This window comes from Olea europaea, unplaced genomic scaffold (assembly GCF_002742605.1).
Source record: "Olea europaea var. sylvestris unplaced genomic scaffold, O_europaea_v1 scaffold1318, whole genome shotgun sequence".
In the NCBI taxonomy this organism is placed as follows: Eukaryota; Viridiplantae; Streptophyta; class Magnoliopsida; order Lamiales; family Oleaceae; genus Olea; species Olea europaea.
Genome location: NW_019230656.1, coordinates 140,311 through 165,163, shown reverse-complemented (window position 1 = coordinate 165,163; position 24,853 = coordinate 140,311). Strand labels below are relative to the sequence as shown.

General features: G+C 33.0%; 1 protein-coding gene and 1 pseudogene across 1 annotated transcript; one reads left to right on the top strand and one right to left on the bottom strand.

The window, feature by feature from the left end:
- The first annotated feature begins 1,447 nt into the window (after positions 1-1,447).
- Positions 1,448-2,368, top strand: LOC111374963 (NAC transcription factor NAM-B2-like). The gene has a single exon (XM_022997727.1). The coding sequence runs from the start codon at positions 1,448-1,450 to the stop codon at positions 2,366-2,368; it is 921 nt and encodes a 306-aa protein (XP_022853495.1).
- Positions 2,369-15,941: 13,573 nt separating this feature from the next.
- LOC111374961 lies at positions 15,942-19,261 on the bottom strand (annotated as a pseudogene).
- Positions 19,262-24,853: the final 5,592 nt, after the last annotated feature.

Sequence of the window (24,853 nt, the reverse complement as noted above, 5' to 3'; positions counted from 1 at the left end):
TTTGATAATAATTAGTCTAAAACTTTAAACTCTAACCCTAAAAATAAGATTGGCTCCTACTTTTTTACATCTCACCTTATATTAGATTGTTGTATTTCAGAGGTTATTATGTGTTAATGTTTACAATTTGAACTTTTTACAAATCAAAAATTTTAAACAGGTTGTGGTATAAGTTGATGAATCAAAGCGTTTTTTCTTTATAATTCAAGTTTTTTTACTTTTTTATATTGTTAATAAACTTAAGTGATTTCTTTAATTTTTTTATTACGTGTTGCAATTGATTTTGATATATTCATTGCTTGCATTGTGTTGTACATTTTTGTTATCTTGAATTTGTGATTTTCTTTTTCAATATATACATATATTTTTATTTTTTATTCAAACAGAGTGAGTTCAATATGTGGACCATAATTTTTTAATACTATATTAGTTATGTATTTAATTAATATTTTTGTATCAGTTTGTTTTAAAAGTAGAAGAATTTAAGTACTGTTCATAATTAAATTATATGCCTAGTATGCTTCTCTTATAGATCGAATAAGATTTATTAAGAAATATTATTTTTTTTTTCAATTTATAATTTCATTTTTTATCTTTATTTTATTTTCTCCCATTTTTCGTGGATTTTAGTATCCAATATTTTGCTCCTTGAAATTTTTTTAATTGAATTTTCTTCATTGCACAAATATTTTCGAGCAGCGGCGTATTAGGTATATGTACCAAAAAGGTTTGTATAACATATTTATTAAATAAATGTATATAAAATGCTATGGGTAGATTCGAAACCGAACCAGAACCGATGCTTCGGGTTTGGATTTGGTTCTAATATTTACGAAGATCTGAATGATTCTATTTGCAAAATATTCGAAGTATAATAGATGGTTCGGAATATTAAAATACTAGAACCGATCCACTCGAAATATGACTATATTTGATGTTTGATAGAGCAATTATCTACTTTTCTCCCCTTCTTCATTCTTACCCGGCTGCGTGGCGAGGGGGGACCACTGCAGAAATGGAGTTATTTATTCACCAAACCTTATATATTTTATGTAATACACAAATCTGAACTTAATGGAGATGTCATTTTATTTTATTTTTTTCTTTTACCTTCTTCACGGGGCGGGTCAGGCCGGGGACGCGGGGAACAATGCAGAAATAGTGTGATTTATTCACTAAAGCCATCTCTAAAAAATACTTAAAAAGAATAACCCTAAAATTGACTTTAAAATTAAATTATATAGCACACAATTCTATCTTTCCTAACCCGATGAGGATATGCACTTTGAAAAGAGCCCGAAAAATTATTGCTTTCTACACATAATCTATATAATGCAGCTCGGGTTCAACTGATTTTTCAAAGCCACAACTGTCTGAAAAACAAGTTTTTCTTCTTTCTACACTTTGCGAATTTCAAATTTGCTCGACTCTTTTTGAAAGCTCGGGTATGGCATTATCAATTCCAGAAGGTTTCGTTTTCAAGCCCACTGATCAAAAACTTATCACACTTTACTTAAAACCCAAAGCAATGGGATCTCCATTGCCATGCGATAGAATTCTTGATCGAAATCTATACGGGGAGAATGGTACACCATGGATTATTTTTTCAAACAATGATCCGTGGGAAATTGTTGGGGAGTCTGAAATTGGTATTGTGAAGAAGGAAATATATGTGTTTACTAAGGTGAAAAGGATAGATAGAAGGCATGTTAGGGTGGCCGGTTGTGGAACATGGGCAGGAAAATCTAAGCCGAAGGTTATCCAGAATTGCAAGGGCGAAGTCATTGGTGTGAAGAAATCATTTACATTCAAAGTGAGTGGCAATTTGAAGCAAGACGAGCTAATTAAGAAGAATGGTCGTTATATAATGCACGAATACACCTTGGAAGGAAGTTCTTTGGAGGGAGTGGATAACACGGATTATGCGGTTTGTCGAATTTCATGGGATCTGCCAAAATGCGGCGTCGAAGAAGAGAGTTGGCCGACTGAAATGTCAGATATAGATTTTTCAATTTTAATTGGAGAAATGACTTGGAACCAAGCATTGCACAATCAGGAGCTGAACCCTGAAGCTGATTCGAGTGGGCCGACGAAGATTTCTGGTAAAGAATCGAAAATGTCTGATAAAGAATCTTCAAGTTTAATAGAAGAAATGAATTGGAACCAACCATTGCACAATCAGGAGCTGAACTCTGAAGCTGATTCGAGTTGGCCGCCTAAAATGTTTGATAACGAATTTTCAAGTTTAATTGAAGAAATGAATTCGAACCAAGAATTTTACAATCAGGGGCTGATCTCAGAAGCTGATTTGATTTGGCAGACTGAAATGTCTGATATGCCAATTATTGAAGGTCCATTTTTTGGATAATGGACCGAAATTTCTGATTTGATTTGAGTTGCACAATCCAATTTTTATTTTCTTTTTCTGAGTTTAAAATTTGCGTGATGAAAAGATTTGGGGATGTTGAGTTAGGGATTTTTTATTATTATTATTTTTTACCTGAAAAGGGAAAAGTAATTCAATGACAAAACATGAGCTTGAGTTGAGTTGAATATATTTATGGCTGAACCATTAAAAGTTTTACCTTTGGAAGTAATAATAAAAGAAATCAGCAGAACGAGCCCAGAAACCCAAGCTGCAGTGGCAGAATCAGTATACTGAAATTTGTTAAAGAAGATGAACATCTGCTATTTATACACGGAGGCCTGCAGCAATAAGAAAAAGAGTCAAGAGGCATACTTATCCAGTGGACAGTGTGGCTGACTGAAATAACGATAAATCCAGTTTAAATGTAAAGTGCCCGGACATAGTGTGGCTGGCTGAAATAACGATAAATCCAGTTTAAATGTAAAGTGCCCGGTAAGTTCTGCAATAAAGAAGACGAGAGATAAGAGTTAGAGAGATGATACACGTACACGGGTCCACCTCATGTGTCTGATCTGGAGGGATTCTATGAACCCCTCTTCTATACATATAGTATAAATCTAAGAGTCATCACAAAATGTTGTATATTATACTGCTCAAGTTTATTTAATAAACCCCTGTTTGGCCCCCATTATTTGCTCATTTTCCATTCCCATTACCATAATATGTGGTCCCCACTTCTGAAAACGTTTGGTGATTTTGATCGAGGCAGCTACATTTTTTTGACTTTTCTATGGAGCACTCCATATCGTTTTACAAAATTGACGTTGACATATTATAGGTAATGGCGTCAATAGGTGAGGGTAAATGCGTCCTACCAACTTTCAACTGTCCAATAGAGGCAAGAAAAATACCATTTGTACAGAAAAATGGTTTATCACCTTGTTGACAGATTCTCACATTAATGTGGGACCCGCGTGGGACTTAAGTGAAAAAAATGATAAAAAATTGCTCCCCTCCCCCCCTATAAGTCTGTTCTGTCAGGGAGGGTGTCAAACCCTCCCTGTACGAACAGCAAGGTTCTATAGGCAAAAAAGAGTCTGACAAAGCAGGTCTAACTTTTGCATTGTTTATTAGTTATTTACTGTAGATTAATGAAATTTCGTACAAAAAACTTATTAAGGGCTCGTTTGGCACGATTTTTACTTTGGCTTTTGCTTCTTGTAGAAGAGCTTTTGGAGAAAGCTATTTTAATTTTTGTTTGAAAATTAATATTTAAAATCACTTCCCATTCCGAAAGTGCTTTTGGAGGAAGTCAAAAAAACCAGCTTCCTCTAAAAGTTCTTCTAACCTCCAAAAGCACTTTAAACAAAAATAGTCAAACGGTCCAAAAGCGGCTTTTGGCTCTCAAAAGCTCCTTTTGGCTTTTCAAAAGCCATCCCAAACTGGCCCTAAGCCCTGTTTGTGGTCCTTTAATTTCAAAAATTGGAGTATGGAATAGTGATTGATGTTGAAATGTATGGTTAAAAAAAGAATTTTTTTTTGATATATGTGTAATATTACTTTAATGAAGAATGTGTGATTGAAAATAAGTACTGTAAAAAAAAAATATGAGAGAATGATTGACAAATAATGGCTAAAATGAGGGCCAAACGGGGCTTAAAATGTAAAACCGTGCAGCGATGTCTATACTCCATGTTGGGACAGCTCAAATCATTTTAGTATCAAAAGTAGAGATTTATAGACAAAACGAAGTCGTAAATGATGCTCATAACCATTGTCTATTGTTACAATTCATCCTAATTAGTCAAAAATAAAAAGTTGACTTGTCAAAGTCAAAGTCAAATATGGGCTAAAATTGAAGTAAATTAATTTATTGGGGTTATTTTATGATAAAAAAAATATTTGAAGGTTTTAGATGGATAAAAATTAAATTTTGAGACCTACTTATATATTTTTGGAAGTTTAGGATTTAATTTTATAAAGATGAGAGTCTTCCTTTGCAATTTAGAGTTAGTGGCCACATATTATATTACAATTAAACCTTTTTTCAATTGTAATTTCACACACACACAGTAGAAAATGGGACAGTTTGGGAAACGAGAAAGAAAGGAAAAAAAGGAGAATTTGGTGAGATAGTCGGTTTATCAATGTTTTTGGACAAATAGTCTTTGACCAATACAAAAGGAGAAAAAAATTTAGAATAATTTAATTGATAAAATGACCAAACTATCCTTCACATTTTAACACAAAAATCCTTCCAAATTCCTACATTCACCCGTTTCTTCCTCAGGTAAAACCCTATTCCCCCAAATTCAAAAATTAACGTCTCTCTTCTTCTTCCCCTTTGTGGAAACCTCACAAAATCGACTACAAATCTCACGAAATCTTCTACAAATTTGTGGAAATTCTTCCCCTTCTACTTGACTGTGAAGGTGAACACAAATTTAAGGTACGGCTTCTTCATCTGATCGATTCTCCACCACCGACTCCATGTTCCTATATGTTCATCGAATTCTATAATTGGAGATATAACTTCAGGTATTGATGCAGAAGAGGAAGAATCAACAAATGTATGGTTAAACATAATACTTTTTTTTTTCTTTTAGAGACATCCCTTTATTTGAAATGGTATAAGAATTAATGGGTCAATCTTAATTTTTCATTGTTTTCAAGAACTAGTTGACTTTCAAATTGGGTCTGGTTTTAACGTCATGAATATGTAATTGCACATAATTTTGCAACTAGTGTAGTTCATGATGTTGGGGACAGAAGCAATAAAAACAATAAAATAAACATGATATTGAAGTTCCATGAATTTCAAATGAATATCGCAATGTGATTACCTAGTTTTTGTTGATTTATAAGAATACAAGAAATCTATGTATCAAAAACTTTATGATTCGCGTACAAATACATAAAATTTGGACTCATTGATTTTAAATATCAAATAACAAGAATTTAAGAAAGTGGAAAACTTTTTAACAATTTATATTTTATTTCAATTCAAGAACGACCTACTGGCTATAACCCTTATTTCTCTTGAGAAATAAGATTTCTTACTCAATTTTTGTTTTGCATTTTACAATAGGAAAAATGGATGTTGAAGACATAGTGAACATGAAGATAAGTAATATGTGTAGAATGAAATTAATCGATGAAATTTTCTACAGCTTAGATGAAAAGCATCATAACATATTTACCAATTCCTGCTTTGGACATTTGTTAAGCTTGAGAAATATAAATCTTGCATCCCAATTAGTCCACCAACTGATTCTGAGGCTGATAAGTACCTTAAAAGAAAATGAAGTATGGATTAAGGTTGGAGACAAGCTTACAAGATTTGGATTGCAAAAATTCACACTGATTACTGGGCTTAAAGCTGGGGATTTGGGTAACGAGGACCCGACGCTAGGGCAAAATTGTAGAATCGTGAAAGAGCGTTTTAAGCATAGCAACGGAAAAATAAAGAGAGATTTATTGTTAGATGTTTTCAAACGTTGCAAGCATAAGAATGATAAATATAAGTTGGGCCTCCTCGTCATATTGGTGTACGTGCTTTTGGCAGCAGAGGATAATACATTTGTTAACCCATGGTAGTTTTATTTGGTGAATGATCTCGATAGATTTAACAACTATTCGTGGGGGAAATAGTCATACGAATACACTATTAGGTTGTTTAAACGTAATTTGGGAGACATGTTGAAGAGTTATACATCTTCTCAACTATATCCGTATTCTCTACATGGATTTTCCCTTGCAGTCATGGTAATATGTTCTAAAATTATTTAGACATTACATTTCTTTTAATTATGTTACTGAAAATTAAATTTATACAGATTTGGGCGTTTGAAGCGGTTCCCAGTGTTGGAAAGAAATTCGATCGTGTAACAAATGATTCCAAAATTCATAGAATAATAGGCTAGGAAATGTGCAAGCAACTTGGGGGGATATACTTCACACATTTTTTGAATCGTCAAATGTGAGTTTAGTTTATCAAAATGTAAATGGCGTATCGATAACTATAACAAAACAATTTGTTGAATAATTATACATTCTTGTTTTTTCAGATAGAGGTACATTGTACGCTAAATCCTACAAACGATGAATTGCTGAAGCCATTCTGGAAGGAATTCAGACCTTTTGATGATGAAGCAGATCCAAAGATGTATAATGTCGCTTCTAAGGATGAAGGCGAAAAAAAATCTGAGAGTGATGATGCACTATCAAGTTTCGCTCGCCCTCAATGTCCTAAGACATCGGATCTACCATCTGTATCTAGCCATCTACATTCATCTAAAACGGCTGGATGACCTCCTCCTTCTTATGACTATATCGCTCATATAATAAAATAAGAAATAAGAGGAGTTGAAGAGAGGCTCCGAGCTGAGATCTCAGAGCGCTTTAATCGAGTAGAAAGGAAAATTGATTTATTTCTCCAATTGGCTTGATGAGGTCGAGTTCAGCCGGAAAGAAGCAAATTTGATGATCGTGCTTTTAGTACAGGCAATCAACAGAATAAAGAGGCCAGAGAGCAAGATGAGATGATTATTGAAGAATGCTCTCATGAAGAAGTCACATCGAATAAGCAACACAAAGCTTTTTCTACATATGATGATGGTATATTCTCTCTTGTACTTATTGCAATAAGCTATAAATAATTTTTATGTTGGGTCCCACTTGTAGGATTTGTGCCAGATCTTTCATATGCTATAGTTGTGTACCAACAACGGCCTTTAGTCTGGACCGAATAGACCTTTCGAATCTAGGAAGCTCGACAAGATGAGGTAACAGAGAAGGCGGATGGGACGAAAGAGGATTCAAACATATCTAACGAAGGTAAAAATAATTTATATTTCAATATTGTGTGTTAATTGGATTGAACTGTGTTCCATCAACTTTTGTAGACGATTCTGGGAAGCCTTCGACATCTTCACATGTTTGCCAACCTAATAATGAAATCATTGTGATTGAGGAACCGAATTCTGAAATGGCTGTAAGAAGGGGACATCGAGTTAAGAGAAGAGGAGCCGTGTTGCTTTCTCCATACACTAATCCCTTAAAGAGGAGAAAATTGTTGAACATTCAAGTATATGACCTTTTAAGGGAAGTAGATCCTGCAAAAGTTGAAGACATCAACAAGTGGTTGGCAAATGCATCGACGAGGTAATTTATTTTATTCCAATGGTTGGCGTAGTGAAGGACGTAATTTTGAATTTGCAAGTTAGCTTAGTTTGATATGATTGTTGTCACAGTGATATAGTATCCTTGACTATCTATGAAGTGGGAAGGAAATTCTTTGATGAACTATTGAAAGATGACGAGTGCTTATCGATGATGTAAGTAATATTTGTGTATTACAATTATTATTTCTAAAATAATACATTTAATTAATAATGTTTTGTCGTACAGTATATCGACTCGGCCTTATACCACATTAGGGAAAGGGTAGTGACATATCCACATATATTTCAACAAGATTGTGTTATATTGGATTGTTACTTTTGGCAACTTGTCAAGAAGCCTACCTAAAAATCGGTGCACCTAAGAAAAATAGTAACTACGTATTTGACCAAGAGCTCGTTGATTACGTTGGAGGGCTTCCACTGATGCTCGATAAACATTGGAGTAATTGTAGATTTTTGTATATTCCTTACTATGTACTAGGTTCCCATTGATTTGTACTGAAGATTGATTTGACGGGGCAAACTATTTATATTTACAATAGTTTGTCAAAACACATCCGTACTGCTCAGCTAGTCGAATGCATGATACATATTCAAGTGGTAATTCCCTGGTCGATAAAGGAACACATAGTGAGTGAAGAAAAGTTCAGCACCAGCATGTTCCATTATCAGAGGGTTGTAGTTCCTGAACAAACAAATGGGTCAACTTGGTTCAATCTAACGTTTAGCACCAATATCTATGACTTCTTTCGTCTATGTCATGTTTATCTAACTTTTTTCCCATTATTATTTTGCAGGTCTGATTGTGGGCTTTTCACAGTGAAATGCATTGAGTTTTTACAAGCTCAATTGAATATGGTTTTGGTTCATCCAGAATATGTGTCTATTTGGAGGAAGAAATTAGCTACAAATACATTTGCATGGCACTTTGATCCGTAGATTTAGTGAATGTTTTGATGTTATTTTTGTATTTATATCTTGGAGATTGACTTTGCAAATCTTACATGTTTGCTTTAAGTTGAATGTTAATTATAGTTACAGTTTTTATGTCTTTCATTTAAATGTTTTTTCCTTTTTATGAGAATAGTAATTTAGTCGTTATCTTAGTCAATTTTTGTTCATGAGAATGGTGCTGTGCCGTTAATGATATGAGAACGTCCATTAGAACGAGTCATTATGTTAACAAAAAAGTTCATGAGAACGACACTTGTGTCGTTACTGATTTTGAAAATATTTACAGAACGGCACAAGTAACATCATAATGAAATTTCTTTTTCTAGAGAATGGCAGAAGTGTCGTTACTGATGTGAGAAAATTCATTAGAACGGCATAACTGTCGTTATGTTAGTTTGTACATTGTCTACGAGAACGTCACTTGTGTCGTTACTAATATTGAAAAGATAGAAAAAACGTCACAAGTAGCGTTATAAAGACACAAACTTGTTCATAAGAACGGCACAAGTGACGTTACCGTGTATAGAATGACGCTTATGCCGTTACTGGATTGAGAATAAATATTAAAATAGTATATCTGTCGTTATTTTTAAATTTACAAGTCCACGAGGAACGGAACAAGTGTCATTACTGTTCATATAATGACACTTGTGTCGTTATTGAGAAGAGAACGAGTATGAGTAGCCATGAGCCTTCTGGACCTCGATATTCGATAAGTTGAACTCATCTAAGTCGCGAGATGGACATGCCGCTCACATGATTTGGGAAATACTCTTATTACTTTTGTTTTGTAAAGAATGTGGATGGTGACTTGTGATTTCACCAACTCGACAGCTACAATCTATATCAATTATACCATTATTCATCACATAATCAATAATTCTGACTTTCTTAAGTTAGGAGGTCCGATCCTTGAGGTCTACGCAGTGGAAATTAAAGAAAATATAGGAAAAACAAATAGAATGACACAGATGCCGTTAAATGTCACTTGTATCGTTCTATCAATAAACACGATTATGAGCAGCCACGAGCCTTCTGGGACCCGATATTCCATGAGTTGAACTCATTTAAGTCGTGAGATAGACATGCCGCTCACATAATTTGTGAGATATTCTCATTACTTTTGTTTTCTAACGAATGTGGAAGGTGACTTGTGATTTCACCAACTCGACATCTACAATTTATGTCAATTCTACCGTTATTCATCACATAATCAATAATTCTGACTTTCTTAAGTTCAAATGTCCAATCCTTGAGGTTGACGTGGTGGAAATGAAGTGAAATATAGGAGAAACCAACAGAATGACACAAGTGCAGTTAAACGTCACTTGTTTGGTTCTGTCGATAAACACGAGTATGAGCAGTCACGAGCCTTCCGAGGTCTCGATATTCTATAAGTTGAATTCATTTAAGTCGCGAGATGGACATGCCGCTCACATAATTTGGGAGATACTCTCATTACTTGGACAACATGAAAAATGAGAACAACACTAGTGCTGTTACTATTATGGAAATAGCTCAAGTGTCGTTACTTATGTAGACACGATACGAATAATTGATAACTTGTATATTTAGAAATAGATTGTTATTAAATTAATAATATTTAATTTTTGAACATCATTTTTATATTTTCTAGGTAAAATACTAAAAGGGGCACCAGTGATGTTTTGTTATAATCAAAAAAATATTCTCGTTTTGACTTCATTGATTTTAAGACAATGACAAAATGAATCATTCCAAACATTTTAAATAGTTTACATTTAAAAATAACAAAAGCAGTACATCATAACACCACCATCCTTTTCAATACTACAAAAGAAGCACATCATAAAGGTCAAAATTCAGCAGATGTGCCGTTTTATCTTCATCATTCATGTCTCTCACTGAGTGGTGCACGACCTGTACAAGTGATACGATCATACCCAGTTTTCAAACACCTACTACAATTACAAGACTTCCGCACCTCTCTGGCTGATTGTTTCTTTTTTCTTGGTGGACGTCCACTTCCTCTTCATGTCAACGATCGTGTCACCTTTTTTAATCGAACATTATCGAGAATTTCCCAGTCCGCCTCATTTGGCAGTGGATATATATATTCAGAATAAGCTTGTTTCCATTAAGAAATGCTATAAAATGGAGAGCAAAACCTATAACAGTTATCTCCAACAGTTCTTACTACAACAATTACATGTGCACATGAAAATTGGTCCAGATCAAATTCCTTACATGTGCATGTCCTCCTCTCCAGATTAACAATGAAATTTTCCATTTTGTCACTCACCTGCATTTTACCTCGAAACCTTTTGACTCATTATACCTATCGTACATTTTCTCCTCCAAAGATGGGGTGAGGTAACTTGTACATTTTTTGACATCAATGCGCCTATCATGAAACCATCTCTGCATTTTTTCCTTGATATGCTCGATCAAAGCAAGTATAGAAAATTCTCGAGTACTTCTCAACAATGAATTTAATAATTCTGCATTGTTTGTGGTCATACTATTGTATCTGATTCCATTGAAATGTGCTCTTGACCATTACTCCACGCCATCATCCTCTAAGTACCCTCGAATTTTCTCGTGTAAACTGCACAATGCTTGCATATTAATCTCAAATTTTGTCAAACTATGTGCCTTTGCGGTAGCTCTAAATAACGGCACAACATCTATGCGAGGAAATTTGCTCTTCAAGTTAGTTTGGAAATGCCATATGCAATGTCCATGATGTGCGTTAAGATAGACACTATTGAAACCATTTGATAAGCTTGTTGCACAGTCAGATATAAAGACTAGCACGTCTGTGTCACTGATTATTTGTCACAACTTCTGAAAGAACCAAGTCCATGAGTCATTGTTTTCTGAATCCACGATGCCTCACACAAGTGGATAAATTTGACGATATGCATCTTGGCATATGGCAACAAGTAACGTCCCTCGATATTTAGATTTCAAAAATGTTTCATCCACACAAATTACCCGTCGGATTGAAGAGACGAATCCATGTATACAAGGTCCTAATGACATGAAAAAATACATGAAATGTCCATCATTATCAGTTTCAATAAAGGTCAACGTGCCAGGATTATTTCTCCCCAAAACGTGATAATACAATGGCAACTTTGCATAGCTATCATCAAGGTTACCTCGAACCTCTTTGTAAGAAAAATCTTTGGCCATATGCGCCTTGCAATATTTTATAGTTATGCCAAATTCTCGATGAACGTCATTAATAATGTTTCATGGCCTATACACTATGTTGACATCCTGGTATTTTGGAGCTACATATTTTTCAATTACCGAATAGGCAGTATGTCTATTATCCCTGTGACGAACACTCATGGAGCAAATGTGATGGCCAGAATATTTTCGTATTTGAAAAATCTCAGATTCAGCTTTTCTCGTTGCCCGTAAACGCCAGTTGCAACTTTCCTCAATACAAACGACTGTATACAAATTATTATTTGATTTCTTCACTTAAATTTCAAATTGGTACTTCACGGCAAGTAGTTGGAGTTTTGATATTAAAGCACTTTTAGTTGGAAATAGTTCATCATCGTGTAGATCCTCATTTTTCGGAATTCTAACTAATGATTAATAAGGAATTGAACACACAACTTGTGTTGAAGTACCAATAATGTCCTCTTCCATAGAGAAATCAACATTGTTTTCATCTCTCGAAGGAGATTTATTTTCGAAATCTTGTTGTTCAAAACTACCTTGAATTATATAAAAGTTATTCCAATCCACAAAGTTTCCTTCTACATTATCATTTCCACGATTGCTATTATATTGCTCAACTTCATTTCGATTGCTCACATCTCCATTTTCTACTTCACCATTAGTTTTTACTCCACAATCTCTTTCAAAGTCCTTTACACTATCACATTCACTTGCAACTTTTGTCGAAATAGTCACGGAAAGAGTATTTTATTACAAATAGAAAGAAACCACTTCACTTTCATGTCACTGTTAATCATCTGTGGTGGAATTGAAAAATTAGACATTCCGAGATTAAGAGACATCATCTCAATTTCATATAACTTTGAATCCACATTAACAAGTTCTTGCATTTTGTTGTACAACTCCCTATATGAAATGCTAGTTGGAACATAAAGAATATCCACATTTCTTCACCGTTTCCTATATAATCCCATGTCCATTTGCCTTCTTCAGTATTTTTAAACTCGACAAAATAACATATATGTACCCATATTATTTTTATAGAATTCATAGCTGTAAATAAAATAAAAAGTTAAATAATTTACTCAAATATATATCAAAGTAATATGAATGTAGTTACCATATTTAAATTATCAAAATAACCACAATATATTATCAATAACATACAAATCATAATAGATAATGGTTGTACTGTCGTTTTACATGGAGGATAACGACTGTGATGTCATTTTACAATACATATAATTATTGGAGTGTCGTTATCGTTATCGTTCAACGGTTATGGACGGTACAAATATACACCAAATGCAAAAATAAAATATCATTTTATACTATATTCAACAATAAAAGTACCAATGTAAATGAGATTTCTAAAAATACCTTTCTTCTTTCTTTAGATATAGTAAAGATTTCAATGTAGATAATATATTAGATACCAAAACTCTTGTTCAAATACTCAAAATATTGGAGAAAATAGATGAAGAATACAATGAATAACAAGATTTTAGGGAATCAACCATCGGGAAATCACGTTGATGTGTTTTTGTAGATGAATTGAGAGATTTAACTGGATTGAAAGGGGTATTTGGGTATTTTCTATGGTAAAGGCATTTTAGATATTTGATTTATTTGTTTATTGTTTTTTGTAAGTGGAGGCTATTTGACCAAAAAATATTGAAGGAATATTATTTTACCAATAACATTGTTTGACTAGACTGTTTTATCAAATCCCCCAAGAGAGAGAGAGAGAGAGAGAGAGAAGAAAAGAAAGATGAAAAGAAAAAAAGGAAGGAAGGAGGAAGTAATTGTTGATTTCTTCATGCTTGGTATTTATTTACTTTATATCTTTAAGAGATTATGAAGTAAGTGTTTTATGATATTATGATGTTACATTTTTAGGGTTTAATTAGTTGGTTCAATTTGTGGGTTTAATTTTCAGATTTAGTAGAGGATTATATTTCTTGCTTAAATTGCTTGATTGATTAATTTTTAGTTGAATCAAAGTAAGTAATACCAATTTTGGGCAATTCCTAAAATTTTTGTTTGGGATTTTTGATTAAGTATAGTTAGTGATAATGATTGTGGTGATGAAATACTCAAATAAAAGAAGAATTTCATGGAGCAAATTGAAAGTTAGGTTGGTTGAGTTGTAAGAATAGTCCTCATTAGATTGGATGATAATTATTTTTATGCTTGGAATGAATGTTATTTTGGTAAATTAGTTATTAGTAAATGTTATTTATATTCATTATACCTTACAGTTTCTTATGTAGAATAAAGAATTTTACAATGCAATCATGTTGCTGTTTTAAAAAGTGTTATCGGATTTTAGAATTTCTCAAGGTTTTAGTAGAGTAAGAATTTTGAGAAAATATGTATAAACGGAATCATATACTTATGTGCAACCTATTCTTTTTTGGTGAAAAAAAAAAAAAAAGAAAAAAAGAAGAAGAATAGATCTTCCATTTTTCTACTCACTGAGCTACAAGCTTAGCTCATATTTTGTTACCTCTTTTCTTATCAGATAGTAGATGAATTGAGCAGTATTGGAGCCTGTTGATCACCAAGTTGAGCCACACATTGTAGTCAGTTGTATAACTCATTTTGTTAGTTTAGACAATTCATATTTTCAGGATACATGCATTTTTGTCATAAAATGTATCCATATCATGGGCTCATTGCATATTTGATATCTTTTGAATATATTGAAAATTTAAAGTCTTTTGGCTTGTTAAGAAGTGTAAATTTCATTCATTGGTGCTCTACTTTGTATTTGAAGGGGCTGGTGTACTCTATTTTATTATATTTCAGATGGTTTTAGTCCATATTTTAGAGGAAACTCCGTCAAAATCTTAACAAAAATATGTCAACAATTAAAGTAGGTCAAAATTGTCTTTGTAGTGGGTCCGACACTTAGCTGATATGTATCATCGGCGCATGACACTTTTTTTCGGGTTCATTAGGATGATTCGGTACAGGTGTGTCAATCTGGACAAGCTAAAGAACGTTAATATGACGATACCGAGTCTTTCAATTCCACCAACTGTGAAGAAAATTTGAGAATGGCGTCAAAGTTGAGCAAAGAAAAAAATGGAATTGATGATTCAATAGGTTGTCAAGATTCAAGACACAACTGTAGAGTGAGCAGTGAAAGCCGAGCTTTGCATGTCCCCTGAGTCTTCTAAATACTGAAAAATCTGTTATCAAGCTTGCAAAAATAAACAAACTGTAAACAAAGTTTTCCAGCCCCTACTAATTCATTCACAGCATTAGAAAGTTCTTTTTAGTACTATTCCCTCGAAGTTTTTCGACTTAACATCCTCATTATAACCAAACTTTCATTTGTTATAATAAATCGTTACTGAATCACAAATAACTTTCTAGTTCCTCCTGCGTTAATTATTTTAATATTCTCATACAAATTGGATGGCTAGACTACCAACTTTTAGCATCTGTTTGGGAGTAATCATTAAGCAATTTCAATCAATTTTTGTCTTTTTTCTTCTTCTTTTTTTCCCCTTACTGTTGGCATCTGGCAACTCTGATACACAATATTGTAACCATATTTGTATTTAAAATTAATCTAATTTGACAGAAAATGCATAACAGAAACATTGACCTACACTCACAATGCGCATCGAACCTGCATGCACAAAAAACCCCAAAAAAAAAAAAAAAAAAAATTGAGGGACCGCTCCTATTGTGTAGCTTGATGATTGTATTTATTGTGCATTTCCTAGTTTGCCCTCTAAGAATAGTCAAATATGACTGTTGAGAAAATGTGTATATGTAATTCTAACATTTAACAGGAGATATGGACAATTTTATTAATTCTTGTCTTTTTAAGAAAATAATGAAGTCGAAAGTTGCGGAAAAATGAGACCCATTTATCAAATACCAACAGCCAAAATAACTATTAAAATCTTCAAAGAATTGCTCTCAAATAGGCGCTTAATATTAAATCCAACATATAGCTGAGAATAAATTTATTAACATTAAAAGTATAAAACCAAACTTGATTAGTGATAGATTATCTAGTACTATCAAATCCTTTGCCCAAACATGCCATTTGGAATAAAGAATTGTCTCTTTGAGAGAGGGCGGATTCAGTGATGGATTGTCCAATATTATCAAATGTTTGGCCATTTGGAATAATGAAGATAGATTACTACCAAATCCTCCTACCAGACATGCTAGTTGGTGTAAAAATGTTTCGAGCGGGGAAGGGGTTTTGTTGCATCTCTTTGCACACATTATTCAGATAAATACATTTCAACTCAATGTCTCTTCATTTTCATAAATGCCTCCCATAGTTTCACAAAAAACTGACTACAAAATATTCATTAATGAAATCACAGAATCCTGACCTAAGAAAAACAAAGGAGGAACAAGACAGAATCACAAAAGAAGTTGAAAACTATGAAGCATTGATCATCCTTTTCATCTCAGCAGACCTCCTAGGATCTGCTTCTGCAATGGCTCTCTCTGTAAGAACTTGCTTAATTCGACACATTGACTTCCTTACCTGTTCAATCATCACCAATACCCAAATCATAAAACACGACAACACGAGCCAGAAGAATTAAATTCCATATCATAAAGGTGACAATAACAGTAAATCTCCTTACAAGGAAGTCAATTGTCCTTGTTCACTCACATTCTCAAACATAACAGCAATGCTAAAATTGTTCAACAATTTATAAGACGTAGTTGGGTGTGCAATTGAGGTATTATATAAGAATTTTTTTTATTCAAAAATACATTAAATTGATACTTCGAGTCTAAATTAACAAAATTCAAAGAAAGTAGTTGGACCTCTCCAATTATGGCCGAGGGGTAACACCAAAAAGTATTTGTTTGCACAAAGAGATTTAACTAAGGCAAACACGTGTAGGAGAGGGTAATGTTTGCTTTCTACATCCTGAGAATTAACACTATAAAATTATTTAAAAAATGTTGGACGAGAGACAAAGCTACACCTTGGGAATACGCTCTGGATTGGGAAAGCGTAGGTTTTGAGCGTGAAGCATCTGACGCTGTGTCATCAACATGTTCTCCTCCTTCAAGAGAACATACCAAAGCTTGTTAAGGTCATCCCAAGACTTGAGACGTAGTTCTGGAGCCTTCCAACTCTGACCTGAATATATTTATAAAATTCATTCTATAATTGATTTATGTCTACAAAAAAGACTCACGAAGTAAAACGACCTATTGAAGAATGGTGCTCTCGGTGATCAAGATCGATAAAATACACAGAGAGAACAAAAGTTATGTTAAAACATCTTACATGAAAGAGGGAGTAATTATACCTCATGCACACATATAAATGGTCTTTGTAATCCTTAAAAAGAATTGAGCTAAAATACCTTTAATTTTCAACCATACAACAGAGGCGACCAACCACGTGAATTTCACAAAATAAGAGCAGATAAAAATTCTTCAACAAATATTAATTAACTAGTCTGCATTAGTTGAGCATCATATCATGACTCATGAATACTGTGACATTCCGAAACTAAGAAAGCAATCAATTTTATCAGAAAGGGCTCAGCTCATGAGGAATCTATGCAACGTTAACTCTTGTAACTAAGAAATGGCAGCACTCATGATTGTAAAAGTAAAGATACACACACTATCCACCCAAAACTGAATGGTGCAAAGCACTTAGCACTCCAGTTATAGAGGTCATAAACATTGGCTGAATGGTTTCTTATCTTTCATGAAATTAAGTTTGATAACTTAAACAAGCATATGGAAAAGAGGAATCTCCGCAGGTGCAGACCAAATACCTCAGAAGCAAGTCTGGTGCTTACCGATCAAAAAGGAAAAAAAAAAAAGTATGTCGGGTGCTTGCTATCACACCAGGTTCATAACAAGACATTACTTTAAACCCTGAATTTCAAACTGTAATAATCATATCTTGCAAACGTGATTCCTTTTTTTTTTTTTTTTTTAATTCTACATTATCCATACAGCCATAAAATATAACTTTCACCTTTGACAAAATGTCAGGTTAGTCAAGATTCACGAATTTCACCCAAAGGCTTCCAATCCAGGCAAGCTGTAGGACCAATACCTATGCAAGAGAAATCGCCTAACTTGGATATCAGTTGCTTCCCAAAATTTGTGCACATCATATATTTCAGACATTTATCACCCAATAATAAATTTCAAATTGTTTGGAATGCATTTTGCATGTAATCAGTTAATTTATATTCTCCAGACCAATAACAATGGTACCGACTTTGTTAAGCAACAAAACACCTTGACAATAGTGGCCCTACTTTCAACATCTACAACTCATATAACTAGAGACAGTACAGACACTATTTTACTTCACATGCAATGGAAAAATGAGAAATTAACAGTCACATGAAGCACATAGAAGCGTAATATACGGGATCACGAGGAAAATGAAGCAAAAAGCAACATATGGATAAGATTTCTCAACCCTACAACTACGTTGTCTATTTAGAAGAGCAATAACTGAAAACATAAAATCATATGCACTCGAACATCTGCAAGCTATTGTCTTTTAAAATGGAGATCTTGAGATTACAATTTTTTTTTAATTATAACAACAGTCATGTCAAACTGGAAAAGAAATCTTTCTTTTATCCAACTCGATCTCAATCTGAAGATCAGATTGTACAAGTGTCAGATGTCAATCAATACTAATTTAGCAGTGAACGAGATGATATAATGAACATAAGGGACAAGAAAATATCGTAGAAATGTTAACAGATGATAGCCTCAAATTGTAACCATAGCTCAGCCTTCTCGTTCCTGAGTTTTTCTCCTGATCTAATTAAGTAAAAAATGAATCCACGCGCATTGATAGGCAATAAAAATAAATTGAAATTAAATTTTAATTCTAACATCAAGTAAACCAATTGCCACCTGATTTGATCTTCAAGTACTAATCAAAAGTCCGTTTTCAGCTAAACTGTGTTTGCTGAGACGTCAGCACCTCCACATTCTATTAGTTGGACATTTCCTGATCATTGTAGCACGAATTTAGTGTACTGGAACTTAATGCCTAGTTAAATGAAATTCAATGGCAATTTTCAATTTTTCTTGGATATTCACACCATACCCCATTTTCAATCTTTCTTGGATATTCACACCCTTCGACATTTCTTTTTTTCAATAGAATATGCAGGAATATAAGAAAATTTCAAAAGACGTCTAACTAAATTCATTACCCCAAATATAAACTTTGCCAATAATCTAAAGTTCTTTCCTTTTAATTCAACATGAATACCTATGACAATGGCCATCTTACAAAATTTGGGTAGCAATAGAAAAAGAAAAATCAAACAACATCTATAACCCCAGTCGGATTAAGAAATTAACCCTTCTAAAGTAATTGAAAGGAAAGAAAATTCACCACAAACAACAGGCTTTTCATCATCTGGGCTTCTAGTAGTATCAAAGAACTCCTCAAGTGGGTTGTGCTTAGATGTAGTAGAGAAGGAGGCGGCGGCGGCCCTAGCCGCTGAAGCTTCTGATCTGGCCCCAGCAAAGTGTCCTTCCAAACACCCTTGTGAGAAACATTCTTTCAAAGAATTGATATTTTCTGCCACAAAAAAAAAAATAAAAAATAAATAAAAAATCAGTAAAATAAGCATGAACTTGGAGAAATTTGAAAGCAAAATCATGAACCGATTTCGTTCTTTGCGCATAACTAGTAAATTTAATCATTTGAAGAAAGAAAACAAGTAAATCCTCTTGAATATTTTTGCAGAGACCATCACATACAGACTCAATTGAAAATAGAAACTTGCCTGTCGAAGATTAATGGCTGTGCTCAGCAGTGGCGGCTGCGCAGGTAAGAAGGGGAGAGAGCGACGAGGATGGTGTTGCCGTGTTGGCTGTTGATACTGGTGGTAATATTAGGATTTATTTTTATTTTTTATTTTAATTTAACACTCCATATTTTAAAATTCATTTTCCATGGAGTTCATTTTTATTCATTGTTTGAGCCCCATTTTGATAAGACAATATATTTTTGAATATGATTTTTTGAAAAATGTGTGATTAAGAAATTAAAAGTTTATGGCTCCCATGCATCACCTAATGCGTCTAGGATGCTAGTTTTTATCCTGTTTAAAATATATAAAAATTCTAAATTCTGGAAAAATGTTAAGGGAAGTATAAATACTGGAATGGAGGCACCTTTGAACGGTTCCACACATTGAGAGACATAAAGCACAACTTGGAGAATTACAGAGAAAAATCAATGGAAAAGAAAAAATGAAATCAAGGGTTTGGAATCAAGATTTAGAATAAGAAGAGGAACTTGATGTAAACTCCATCCACTTTTTTACATCTCAATGCAAGACTCGATGATATAATCAATACAAATCATTTTTTTCTTCTATTATTATGTGCAACTAAACTCTTTATTAGGGAAAATAATATAATCTATTTGAGATCATTTATTTCTTTTATTCAAGATTCTAGCTCTTTAAAAGTTTATGTGTTGATTTTATTCATGTATTTAATGCTTTAAATTACTTGATCAATAATTTAATAATTTTGTAAATCTTTTATGAATCTAGAGGTGAGTTTTAGATTTAGGCCACATAGAAAAATTCAATAATTTACAATAACACGTACAAGTACCTATATTAATTATTGTTGTCATTATATGAATTATTAGAACAAATAATGCATTTAACTAAGACCGATTCACATAGAGATATGTGATTGAATTAGTTAAATAGAGTCAATGAGAACTCGAAATGTGTAAGTTGAATACAATAAAAGAATTCGATTGAATACCTTGAACTAAGAATTAAAGGTGATTAATAGATGGAATTGTTCTGCCCTAATATCCATTCCATATTTGAAACATCAATTCGATCTTTGTGCACAATTTTCATTCAATAGATATAGTTAAAAAAAAATCATCAAAACAATCATAATTCTTCGTTTTCATCAACTAGGAGTTAGAAATATTGATTAAGTATTAAATTCTAGTTCTCATGAGAACGACGATCCGAACTCAAATATCCACTATATTACTTGTTACGATATCGTACACTTGTGATATAAATAACGCAGCAAATTTTTGACACCGTTGTCGAGGACTATTTGCATTTAGTCTTAATTTATTTTATTTTGACTACTATTTGAATAATTTTTTATTTACAGATAAAATGTGTTCGTTGTATGCTTCGTTTCCAAAACAATGATCTAAAACAATTTCATTCCAAAATAAAACATACCTTCAGACGCAGATTCAAAGAAAACAACAAAATAGAAGCATTAGATAGCTGACGATCAAAACATTCTGATACAGCCAATTGGATGAGTAGCTGCTAGGGTAGTAATAGCAAAAGAGTGAGTGAAGCCTATCGCACTGCCCGCGTTCTCCAATATTGTATATTTGGATTTCGGATTGAACAACTTTCAAATAAATGTGGATTGGATCCTGTAAAGAGGGAAATCTTTTTTGTCATTGTTGTTCGGTCCTACCATCATTGAGATTGTAGGAATATTGTGTTTGAAGAGGTAGATAGATAGGACTACTAGTTGCTCGATCAGGACCCTAGCTTTATTGCAAGCCAAAAACTAGAATGTGTCTTATCATTTTTCTATTCTACGGGTTAGCTCATGAAAACCCAAACACACATACCTCCCACTTCCTCAGAAATTGTCAGAATTTTCATGCTTCAAGAATTAATAAAGATGCTATCAAACTACGTTTATTTCCTTGTACATTAAAAGATGCAGCTTTGGAATGGTCAGAAGATGAGTCTCATGGAAGCATGACTACTGGGGAGGATCTGACTAGAAAATCCAATAACAAATTGTTTTCACAGGCAAAAGTAGCAAAAATCCCAATGAAAATTTAAGCATTCCAGTAAAGAGATGGGGAGAGTTATCTTGAGGTATGGAATAGATTCAAAGAGATGATGAGAAAATGCCCAAGTCACAGAATCACCATAGGTAATCAAGTACAATACTTCTATACGGGACTTTCACCACTGTTAAAATCTCAAGTGTATTCCTTTGCCAGTGGATCAATCATAGGTAAATCAGCTTAACAATGTCTAGACTTATTCGAGTTAATTGTCACTACACATTCAATGTTATTGTCAGAGAGAGTGATATCAAAGAAGGCAGTTGAAATTTATGAACTGGACAGCAAAGTGTCAACAATGGATAGATTGCTGCTTTAACAAAGTAGGTAGAGTTACTTGTAAAATTGCAAACATATGGAGCAAATGCAGTGATGGTCAGTTTAGCATGTGAGAATTGTGGGAGAATTTACGCTATTAAAATTGCTTAATGCTTGCTTTTTCATAGAAATAAGTAAACTTTATTCAAAATGATTTCCACAATTTCAACACATATGGAAATAATTTTCAGCAAGAGAAAGAACAAGTTTGGGGCAAATGTTACATCAATACGTGCAAAAAATAGACAAAGTATTCCAACATACTGATACTAATTTTCAAAATCAGCAAGCATCTATCAAGAAGTTGGAAAACACAAATTGGTCAGACAGTTCAACTACTTGCAAAATGTTCACAAGGATCATTTCTAAGCAATAAAATGACAAATCATAATAAGCAGGTGATGGTAATAAGAGTAGTGGGAAAAAATCTGCCAAGGACTCCTGTAAAAGTTAAAAGCATATACACCTCCAGTTCCATTCCCCCAAAGACTTCGAAAGAATGCAATAGAGTAAAATATTCATGCTATAAATAAGGAGGGGATTACAATTACCTAAGATTACTGTGAAAGAGCCAGAAAGAAAAAATGAATAAGAAGAGGTTGATGAAGGTAAAGTGGAAGAAAAATCTGTACCACCCTTAACTAAGAAGGAAGAAAGTAAAGAAACATCCACAGTTACAGTACCAAGTTCAATAAATGCTTATGTGCCTCCTATTCTTTTTCACAAAGGCTTAACAAAAACATAAAGATACGAACTTTGAAAATTTAAAGAAGTTCCACGTCAATATCCCGTTTATTAATGAATGCAATATTACAAATTTCAAGCTATTCAAAGTTTTTGAAGGATATGATGACAAAGAAAAGAAAGTTTCCAGAGTTGAAATTGTAATACTGACACAGAAAAGTAGTGCATAACTACAAAACAAATTACATCCGAAGTTAAAAGATCTCGAGACTTTTACTTTGCCAATTTCAATTGGAAATTCTTGTTCTATTAGCACTTTGTGTGATACAGGTGCCAATATAAATCTGATGTCATAATTTGTTTACATGAAATTGGGATTGGGTAAAGTCAAATCAACGTCAATAACGTTATAGCTTGCTGATAGAACACTTTCATAATCACAAGGCAAATTAGAGGATGTGCTCATAAAAGCAGGAATTCTAACATTTCCATTGGATTTCATTGTGCTGGATATAGAAGAAGATAGAGATATTCCAGTTTATTTTGGGCTGATCATTCTTAGCAACGGATGGGACCCTTATTGACATAAATAAGGGCAAGCTAATATTGAGAGTGGATGACAAGCAAGAGATATTCAATATTTGCACTACATTTGAGTCACCTTCCAACATCAAAGATTGATGTAGAATTGATGAAGAATGAGCCACCTAACCAACGAAGCTATCAAAATTGAAAATCAAATTTTAGCGGACTTCTGAGTAAAAATGAAATGGAGAGTTCAAGATTTTGAGAGTAAAAAGATGATACAGGGCTAAAAATTGTATGGAGTGCGAGGCTAAAAACTTTTTATTTGAACCACCATAAGGAATCATGTTGTAGAGTCTAGCTAAAGATTTTAATTAAGTGCTTGTTGGGAGATAATTCAATTTCTTACCATTTTATTTATTATACATTCTGTAGTTGCATTGCATATAGTCTATTAAGGCGTATTAGTTTTAGGCATGTTTCTATTTTAATATGATGGTCTTCATATCTATATTAAGTTTACTAAAATAAAATCATATATTGGAGTGAAAAATAGTAGAAAATACACATGGCACATTTTTCAAGGCTCTAGGGGAATTAAAAAAAAAGTACAAAAACTAGTTATCGTACACGCCGCATTATAACTTTTAAAGCTTTTTTTTTTTTTTTTTACTCTTATATTTATCTTCTTCTTTCAAAGGTACAGAGATATCGAATGTGGGAAGCTTAGCAAGTTGAAGAATGGAATGGCATGATATAAAAAGTCAATATTAGATAGAAAAATTCTTAAATTATCTTCTTCCTTCCTTTTCTACCCTTTTGTACTAGATTATACGTTAAGACATTGAGGATAATGTCTACTTTAAATTTGGAGGTGAAAAAAACATTGAATTTTTAGTTTTACTATTCTTATGTGATTGTGTGTTTCTACTTCTTTATTATGTATATTGAAAAATTGAAAATTTTGATTTTTTTTAAATTTCAAAAAGATTTCATTGTTTATTGTGTGCTTGTGTGGGTTAGGTAGTCTTGTCGGCGAATATATTTGGAATTATATATTAATTTATGAACTGTGGATATATTATATGTTTATATTGATTGATTCTTATCCACATAAAACTTAATACTATTTTATTTGCCTCACTCAATTAAGTTTAGCATTATAAAGTGATGGGTTGATTCATATGCTTGATAGGTTGAAATAATAGAACTTAGATGCTAAATCCAAAAATTAGAACGATTTATAACGTTCGACCAAATTTGGAATAGTTTGTGGGTGATTTTACTGTTGTGGGAGATATGGATATAAATGGAAAGTCCATGTATGTAAATTCTTGTCTAGATTGTCTAGGGCTAATATGATGAAAATTAGGTGAAAATCTTAAATTAGGGGCAATTTTTTAGAATGGATGTTTAATGAGGCATTGCATTAATTATGACAAAAAAGGAGAAAAAAAGGGAAAAAAAAGAGAGAGAAAAAACTCTCATTGTAAAATGTCTCATCATAACATTTATGACTCAAGTGATTAAATTCGTATGGGTATCTCAAAATCTAGTGCCCTATGATCATCTAATTTTGGAGTTATCGGCCTAAAGCTCACTACAGTAGTCATTTAAAAAGTTTAACAGAGAGATTTATGCACATAAGATAAAAAAAAAATTATGTATTTACATATTACTTGCCTTGATTAAGTCCCAAACTTATTCGAGAAGTTAAATATTTTATAATGCATTATTAGCCTAGTCGAGTCTTGGAGATTGAAGCAATTA

Coding starts and splice junctions, on each gene's coding strand:
- LOC111374963 (XM_022997727.1), top strand. CDS start 1,448: ATGGCATTATCAATTCCAGAAGGTTTCGTTTTCAAGCCCACTGATCAA.